The 9841-nt window shown below is 46.3% G+C and overlaps 1 protein-coding gene across 1 annotated transcript; it reads left to right on the plus strand.

Moving 5' to 3' along the window:
* Positions 1-726: 726 nt before the first annotated feature.
* LOC311112110 (butyrophilin subfamily 1 member A1-like) lies at positions 727-9427 on the plus strand (the record flags this gene model as incomplete). Its single annotated transcript, XM_084155087.1, has 8 exons — positions 727-863; positions 2607-2669; positions 2872-3225; positions 8335-8499; positions 8672-8821; positions 9019-9114; positions 9257-9298; positions 9396-9427. Exons 1-8 carry the CDS (start codon positions 854-856, stop codon positions 9425-9427), a joined length of 912 nt encoding a protein of 303 aa, XP_084011213.1. The 5' UTR covers positions 727-853.
* Positions 9428-9841: the final 414 nt, after the last annotated feature.

The raw sequence follows: 9841 nt of genomic DNA on the forward strand, positions 1-9841 counted from the left end.
GAACAGCAGTTTATTTTATTGAAAAATTGCAGCGCATTTTTATACTTTACAAAATTAGTATTATTATTATTATTATTATTATTTTATTTTTTTTATCATCTCGCGGGCCGGATTAAACCCGTTTCCGGGCCTGATCCGGCCCGCGGGCTGGACGTTTGACATCCCTGATGTAGATCATCTACTGCCTGAACCGAAATGTCAATCACACAATAAACCAAATGTTTGTTCTATTATGCCACATCAAGGTCCCTCTTCCACATATTTGCCAAATACAAATTCAGAAATTGTCCATCATGACCTAACAAATAAATGAAATCCAACTACATTTAAAGGTGTGTGTGTGTTCGCGTTCGTGTGAGAGTGATCTGTGAGAGAGTGATACTAGGTCTGTCAGTTTAGTTGTAAAAAATTATAGAGTTTTCAGGCTATCACTGTCCAAGGCCACACCAGCTGATTTGCTACATGGTTGACTTGCAAGTGGCCACGCTGCATCAGTAACATTGGACAAAATATAGAAGAGAACAAAGAACAGTGACAAAGTTGTATTTTTGGTAGGAACATTACAGATTTGATGGCTTTCCAGGTCGTCTTTTTCACGGTCACGCTATCAGATCTCACAACGCCTGGAGAAGTGTTTAAAATCTCCGGAAACACATCAATATGATATAGCAGTCTTCTGAGATGCGTAGTGACGACCTGGAACGTCACCTTTTGTCAATCAATAACCAATGTAGGCTCTGCAAGAGAAGGGAAAGTGAAACTACAATTCAATATTAAGGGAGGGAGTAGACAAGGATCATCGGAGGATCCCTACATTGAGGATACATTTGATGGAAATCGAACGAGAGGCACCATGAACTCAGGTACAAATGAAACATGAGTTAAAATTGAAATGAAAGGTTTTCAGTTATCAGTTACCTCGTAATTGAAAAAGGTTATGCTTCTTCTACCCCCTTCTACTTTTCTAAAATGGCTGCTAGTGTGGCTAGTTAATGAATATACTGTAGCAGTAGTACAAATATAAAACCAATGTCTGAAAGTCCAAAGTTCAGAATCACAGGCTCTGTCTGTTCATTCATCTTCCTCTGGTTGCTAATTAACCCAATAGCTACACATATGAGACAAAGGCGGGATCTGATTTGACCATGCAATATACACTGAGTGTACAAAACATTAGGAACACCTGCTCTTTCCATGACATAGACTGACCAGGTGAATCCAGGTGAAAAGCTATGATCCTTGAAATAGACTCACCAGGTGAATCCAGGTGAAAGCTATGATCCTTTATTGATGGCACTTGTTAAATCCACTTGAATCAGTGTAGATGAAGCGGAGGAGATGGGTTACATAATGATTTTTACACCTTGAGACAATTGAGACATGGATTGTTTATGTGTGCCATTCAGTGGGTGAATGGGCAAGACAAAAGATTTAAGTGCCTTTGAACGGGGTATGGTAGTATGTGCCAAGTGCACCGGTTTGAGTGTGTCAAGAACTGCAACGCTGCTGGGTTTTTCATGCTCAACAGTTTCCTGTGTGTATCAAGAATGGTCCACCACCCAAAGGACATACAGTCTGTGGGAAGCATTGGAGTCAACATGGGCATAATCATTATGACAATTGTTTTAATTTTATTGGTAAAATATTTTGATACTTTGATACTGTATGTACAGTTGAAGTCAGAAGTTTACGTACACTTAGGTTGGAGTCATTAAAACTCGTGATGACATTTCCCTGCATTAAAATCCCCGGCCACTAGGAGCGCTGCCTCTGAATGAGCATTTTCTTGTTTGCTTATGGCCTTATACAGCTCGTTGGGTGCGGTCTTAGTGCCAGCATCGGTTTGTGGTGGTAAATAGATGGCTACGAAAAATATAGATAAACTCTCTTGGTAAATAGTGTGGTCTACAGCTTATCATGAGAAACTCTACCTCAGGCGAGCAAAACCTTGAGACTCCCTTAATATTAGATTTCGCGCACCAGCTGTTATGGACAAATAGACACAGACCGCCAACCCTTGTCTTACCAGAGGCAGCTGTTCTGTCTTGCCGATGTACGGAAAACCCAGCCTGCTGTATGTTATCCATGTCATCGTTCAGCCACGACTCGGTGAAACATAAGATATTACAGTTTTTAATGTCCCGTTGGTAGGATAGTCTTGAACGGAGCTCATCCAGTTTATTCTCCAATGATTGCACGTTGGCCAATAGGACGGCTGGTTAGAGGCGGGTTACCCACTCGCCGACCAATTCTCACAAGGCACCCGGATCTGCGTCCCCTGTATCGGCGTCTTCTCTTCATGCGAATGACAGGGATTTGGGCCTGGTCCGGTGTCTGCAGTAAATCCTTCGCGTCCGACTTGTTAAATAAAACATCTTCGTCCAGTTCGATGTGAGTAATCAATGTTCTGATATCCAGACGCTCTTTTCAGTCATAAGAGACGGTGGCAGAAACATTATGTACAAAATAAGTTACAAACAATGCAGAAAAAACACACACAATAGCACAGTTGGTTAGGAGCCAGTAAAACGCCAGCCATCTCCTCCAGCGCCATTGAATAATAAGTTGTGATAATGTCATTGTGATGTCCTTTATCTTTTATGCAGGGTTGTGTCTGAGGGTGCTGATACTGGTTGCTCTCACAGTACCCATCAGAGCAGCTCAACCTGGTGAGAATGTTTACACTGTTAATTACATTAGTAACTGAAAGGAAACGGTTCCCTGGACACGGTATTAAAAAGTAATTTCAATGTAGATCCAGGTCAGGACTACGCTTAATCTGTGTCCAGGAAACTGGCCCTGGGAGTCGAGCACAAATAAGTCACCCTCTCTTTCTCTCGCCCTCTTTCTCCCCTGTCTCTCCTTCTCCAGCCCCGGAGACGTTCACCTTAACTGTCCCTGATGGTCCAACCTCGACCCTGTCTGGCTCCTCGGTCTCTCTACTCTGTGAAGTCTCACCTCTCTTCAATGCAGAGCCATTGGAGGTGGGCTGGTACCGTTCCAGTAACCTCCACAGTCCTGCCTTGTTGTACAAAGATCACAAGATCCAGGAGGCCCCTGTGGACCCCCAGTATAGGGGCAGGGTGTCTCTAACTGGGGGGCTGGAGAGAGGGAATGTGTCCCTGAGACTGGAGAGGGTCACACAGGAAGACAGGGGGGAGTATATATGCCAAGTCACCAGTGACCAGTGGTATGAAAAGGCCAGTGTCTTCCTCACAGTGAATGGTAAGGGTTATCTCTCAAATTGATGGTGAAACTGTGTATTGTGGTGTCACCCCCAAAGCACCTGATCCTAGATCAGCACTCCTACTCTGAGACACGTTATGGAGTCTTTGGTACCACAGAGTAAAAACAAAAAGGCAGTTACATTTGCCACCTCTCAGTTTACATTTGCATTAGGGGTACAGCCAACTACAAACTTCAGCTGAATTTAGCCTTATATAGCCCCGCCCCCAAAAAATAAAACATCTCTGGAAGGGATAGAGGCATCCGTTTAATGTAAACAAAATGGGCAAACCACCTTTAAGTAACTTCAAACTAAATAATTGAAAGTTGATTTGAGTTGTTTGGCCATGACATTTAGAAAATGTCATGGATGCCCCTATCACTCCTATTGAATGTTAGCTAGCGGTGGCTATAGTTAGCTGAAGTTTGTCGTGGTCGTTTAAAAGAAAACCAAACCATGGAATACAGTTCTATATCGTGGAGCTCCGCCCCATAGGGGAGCTCTGCTCCTATTGGTTTACCCTGCTGCCTGAGACAAAATGATGCACACACCTGCAGCCAATAGGAGTACAGGTGTCCCTATAAGAGGGGATGCTTCCCCTCAATCAGCCTCCCTTTATCTTCAGCGACTGGACTAGACTGAAGAAGCCGATAAGAAGACAAGACTCAGGACGAGAAAGCCGTCGCCGATTTCCAAGTCTCGACGTCGTCCTCTAAATGAGCACACCAGGAGTTTTTCCACGCCCAAAATCTATTTTCAGAGCTCAATGTCGCTGCTCCTCCATGACAACTTATGTTTTGTGTGCTTAGGATCACAGCATGCTTGGAGTGGCCTCATAGATCCCCCACTATGCGCCAGCTGCGCCCTCCTTTCTTTAAAGGAGAGGAAGCGGCGATGGTCATTTTTTCGGGAGGATATCCCTCTAGAGGACGTGTTATCGGTGCTAGCCTCAGCTTCTGAGGCATCATCTGAGGGCGCTGACTCAGGAGATGACAGGAATATTGGGGAGGAAATGGGTATTCTATTGGAACTATCCATTACTCTGACCCAGACGTTTAACACCCCTTTTTCCCTCAGGAAAGTGTGAGGTCATTTACATCCCTGGGTGATGACGACACGGGCTCTGAATATTCAGCAGGCCCGTCCTACGCCACAGCCTCTCTGCGCTCTGATTTTCCAGGGCTCATTGAGATGGCTGCTAAGCGGCTGGAGATTAAGCTGCCCCCCATTCCCTCCAACCCGGAAGTGGACATGATGGAGGGCGGCCCTTACTCTCGCTACTGCTCCGCGTCGTACCCGGCGTCAGACGGCGGCCTCCAGCAGCAAGGGAGCGGGCCCCGCCCCTCCTGCAGCGCAAGAGGTGCCGACCATTCCGTCGGCGAGAGAGGTCATTAAAGCGTCATCCTGGCATCACCCGAAGGGCGGCCAGAAGAGACGCTGTTTATGACATGGCGAGGGGGAGAGAACGGAAGACGGCGCAGCGCCTTGTGTGACTGTGCCCACTGTTCCCCCCCCACCCTACTGGAGGAAACTGCATGTTGTGTGTCTAATAAAGAGTTGGCTCCAATTGACTTTGTCACAAGACAGCCCCTTTTCCATGATACACCCGAAACCGTTCAGGTGCCTTTACTCTCTCTCTCTCTCTCCTCCTCACCACTCTGAGTGTAGCACAGCCCACTACGGGTGCGTAGTTGAGCATACACATGAGGCACGTGTTAATAAGGGAACAAGGCAGACATCTTTGATGAGCCGCCTTGTTATACCTCATAAAAACCTTACACACATAGACTCTTAGGATTGTTGTGGTACAGGATTCACATAGTAGCCTGCGTACACAGCCAGTTACTGGAACGATGACGCAATCGCTATTGGGAGACGGCGCTCTGACTCAGGCGAGCGCCTCAGTCAGTGCAGTTCAGACCCGTGCTGCGTTCATGGAGGGCTGGGACAACGAGGTTACGAGTATAACCAACGTGTCAGCGCCCCCGTTTCTCTCAGAACCCGCTCATGTTTCCTCTCCCTTTCATGAGAGGCCCGCCTTGGGCTGTTCCACCACTTCACTGTCGGGGAACAGCGGCGGCGACGGCCGTAGAGGAATACAGGTCCTTCCTACTGAATGCACCACAGCTTCGCGCTCTTCCGCTTTCTCAGCATTATTGGGAGTGGCAGCGAAGCTGTACCCTCTCCCACTGGCAAGACCGGACGCTGGAGAAGGGTTATGCCATCCAATTTCACCCGATCCCTCCCCATTCAGGGTGGTGGTGGAGATGGTGATGAAAACGCCGGGAAAGGTCGCCGCTCTCGTTACAGAGATTACGGAAATTTTGGCGAAGGAGGCAGTCACAGTAGTTCCTCGGGAGCAAAGGAACAGGGGGCTATATTCGCCCTAAAGGAACGGGGGGAATGAGGCCAATATTGGATCTACGCGTTCTCAACGAGAGCGTAGCCAAACGGCCCTTTCGAATGCTGACGACAAAACGTCTGCTGGAATGTGTCCAGAGGAGAGACTTTTGTACGAGCATAGACCTGAAGGACGCATATTTTCATGTGCCGGTACCTCCGCGTCACAGGAAGTTTCTGCGTTTTCGCTTTTCAAGGGGCGGCGTACTAATACATGAGGATGCCATTCGGGTACGCCCTGGCACCTCACACGTTTTCCAAATGTGTGGAGGCGGCAATAGCACGGTTACGTCGTCAGGGGATAAGGGTTTTAGCCTACCTAGACGACTTACTGGTTCTCGCCCCGTCAGCAGAGCTGGCGATCACACACACGACACAGACAGTGATTCATCTCACGTGTCTGGGGTTCGCTGTGAATAGGGAAAAAGAGCGCGCCCTGGCCCAGTCATCAGATTGTCTATCTGGGGATACAGCTAGACACTGTAACGATGAGGGCTCGAATTTCGGATCCTCGACGGGCTGCCCTGTTGCTAGCCCTACCAAGGTTTTATCTGAATCACACGGTAAAGGCGCTTTCGGTCATGTCACTCTTGGGTCTCATGTCGTCGGCCTATTCCGTGGTTCCGCTGAGACTTATGCCAGTAAATGGAATGTTTTTTCACAGTGTTGTGTCACAGAAAATGTGGACTACGTGTGCTGTCAGGTCGAGAGCATACGCTCATTCCTACAGTTCCTATGTGATAAGCAGCGCTCACCCGCCACCATGTAGGTGCTTGCAGCGGCGATTTAGGCTTGTCATGAGGGTTTGGCAGAGACACTGTTTTCAGCCACCCTCTTGTGAAACGTTTTCTATTGGGAACGCGGCGGCTTAGGCCAATGCCTAGAGCCACGCTTCCTCAGTGGGATTTGATTTTGGTGCTCGAAGCGCTCTGCGAGCCACCGTTCGAGCCATTGAATCAAATCCCCCTTAAGATGTTATCTTTGAAGATGACACTGTTGCTCGCTTTGACCACTGCTTAACGTGTCAGTGATTTGTACGCTCTTTCGACGAGACCCGAGTGCCTTGCCATTTATGACGATTGAGCAGGACGGTGTTAAGTCTTAACCCGGCATTTATGCCTGAGGTTATTAAGAGCTCATATAGATTACAGATCGTAGAGCTGTGGGCCTTCTCTCCCTTTCACCATGTTGAGAGGAGAGAGGAACGGCTCCATCGCCTGTTCCCAGTGCGCGCCTTGGCGCGCTACGTGGAGCGCAAGGCGGAAATTAGGTCATCGCCTCAGCTGTTTTGTGTGTCACGGTGCGGCTGCACTCGGTAGACCACTTTCTAAACAGCGTCTGTCTCATTGGCTTTGTAAGGCATTGAGACGGCTTATGAGGCTGCAGGGCGGCCATTGCCTCTGGGTAGAAGAGCCCAATCCACTCGTGGAGTAGCGGCTTCTATTACCTTTTTCAGAGGAACAGGTGTGGAGGATAATTGCGCTGCGGTGTCTTGATTGTCACCGTCTCCTTTTATCTATTTCTACCTGTTAGATATGTCTTCTAACTCTCTGGTTCAGTCTGTACTCAGTGTAGGTGATGGAAGGACTTGAACTAAGAGAAAAAAGATGCAGGACCAGGGGGCAGGGTTCCCATTAGGTCGGCTTTTTTTCTACGAGACAGCCATGACTCCTGACTGAGGTTATCAGTACAGTAGAGGTAATGTATTGTGACCTGCTCACCAGTGCATAACTGGGTTGGGGCAGAATGATGAGGGAAATAGTGTTTGTAACTTTGTTTACATTACTATTAGACCGGTCATATATATTGACGGAATTGTGACGTCATCTATCTGCTTGTTCAGATTAGTATGACTCATGTTCTGGAGTCTACCTACTAATCTTTGGGTTTCCATAGATTGAGTGTGGCGGATTACCGAATACACAGTGTAGAGTGACACTTTGTGTCATTCCATTAGTGGTCGGTTTTGTTTTAACAGGATATTTAGGTACCATCTATCTGCTGGTTCAGATTAGTATGGCTCATATTCTGGTTATCTGCCCACTAGACATTGGCAATGCCATTGGACTAGGTGGGGCGGATTTGTACAGAGGACACAGTATTTTGTGACACAGTGTGTCACAGTACTGTGGGACTTGGTCGCAGCCATTGCTAGGCCCGACCTTTTCAAGTGGGAAGTGTTGGGCTCGGCAGGGAGTACATTTTGGAGCGTTGCGCTCCGCCTTGAACCAATAGGAGCAGAGCTCCCCTATGGGGCGGAGCTCCACGATATAGAACGATAGTTGCCGGAGTTGTAATTCCAGTTCTATGAGTGGAGCGGAGCCCCATAGGACTTAAGGCCCTTCCGACCCTCCAGTCTGAAGATAATTTCTCTGGAGGCTTATTGAGGGGAAGCGTCCCCTCTTATAGGGACACCTGTACTCCTATTGGCTGCAGGTGTGTGCATAATTTTGTCTCAGGCTGTTTGCTGCCTAGGCAGCGGGGTAAACCAATAGGAGCAGAGCTCCCCTATGGGGCTCCGCTCCACTCATAGAACTGGAGTTCCAACTCCGGTAACAATAGTTTCTTCTGGCCCATAGACTACTTTCAGAGTGATGAACCATCTAACACTAAATTGTAAAATACATATCTTGTATTCTTCCAATTTATTCTGTCATTCTATCTGTGTCTTAATAGTTGTTGCTTGTCCCCCCTTATCTGTCCATCAGTGACAGGTAGTGTACCAGTTCTCTCTGTAGCTGAAGGACGAGGAGGAGGAGGTCAGGTGAACGTTACCTGTTCATCAGTGGGCTGGTCACCACAACCTAAACTCACCTGGAGAAACAAAGATGGGACAGAGATCAGAAATGGACAAGAAGTACTCAACACTTCTGGTAATTACATTTTGGTACTTCCTCACACTGTCTCTGTTCTGCTGACACAAATGTTCTAGTACCTGTGTTTTGGGTAAAAAATGTGACCTGGGTTGTGGTGTACTTTCAGTTGACTACTTTGTGTAAGTCAATGTGAATATTTTGATTTCCCCTCCCCATCTTTCTGTATCAGATCCTCAGGGCTTGGTGAGTGTCAGTAGTTGGCTGCTGTATGCTCCCTCATACTCCAATTGGCTCTCCTGTACAGTCTCTTTGTCTGAGGAGGCGAAGAGAGAGGGCAGAATTCTGCCACATATATACACAGCTCCTACAGCTGTACCTGGTGAGTTAGTCTCCTACACAAACAGCCTACCCACAATCAGATCCCTCTCTCCCCATCCCACACATACACTACTTTAGAGGAGGAGAATGAACATGTTGAAGAGGTGTCTACAAATTAATTTCACTGTGATGGTGTTCTGATGATGTCATGTCTTGAGAGCTTTAGAGGCATTTTATCCATGTTGGGTCTCTGTGCAGGAGTCTTCAAAGAAGCCTTCATTGTGACTCTGGTCCTGTTGGTCCTGTTTCTGGTCATCGGTGCTCTGTGCTCTGTCATTCTGTGCAAACGAAGAGGTATCTGTTATTCAGTCATATTAGGGTTTGTGATGTAATTATAAGAGCAAGATATAACAGTAATAATGACCCTATAGAGAAATGTGTCATAAAATATTTTGTCCATAAAATATATAAACAATAATATTTTTGTATATTTTAGGGTCCATGTGGTCTTCATCCCGAAAGTCCAGAAACAGATCAGGTAGTGTATTTCATCTGATAAATAAACTAAGAGTGAAATTTGAGTTAAGACAACATAAACAATGATTGATTTTATTTTGACAATTGTGTCTCTATAGTTCAGATCAAACTGAGTGAAAGGCTATCATAAGATGCATGCAACTAACTTATTTTCTAGAAAACATTCAATTGACACAAAGCATGATATGCACATATCTCAATAGGATTTGACTCTCCTTGTTCCACAATTTACCTTTTTACAATAACTTTTACCTACTCCGTTCAACAGAGCCCAAAAAAACAATTGAAGGTTGTTAACTATCATGATGAAATAATATTATAACTTTGATCATCATTTAGATGTTTAGTATAAATTTAAATATGTAAGGTAATGAATTGCGGGTATTGACCTAAATGTGCTCTGTTAGGGGCAGAAATCACAGAACAGATACCAACTACTGAAGAGATAGCAGCTGGTATAGAAATTAATCTGGAAGGTATTAAGTAATAGGGGGAATACATTTCTTTACCCTCTAAAATGTGTCATGCCAAAAGTGCAGAAACA

This window comes from Coregonus lavaretus (assembly GCF_964263955.1).
Source record: "Coregonus lavaretus genome assembly, chromosome: 38".
Lineage (NCBI taxonomy): Eukaryota > Metazoa > Chordata > Actinopteri > Salmoniformes > Salmonidae > Coregonus > Coregonus lavaretus.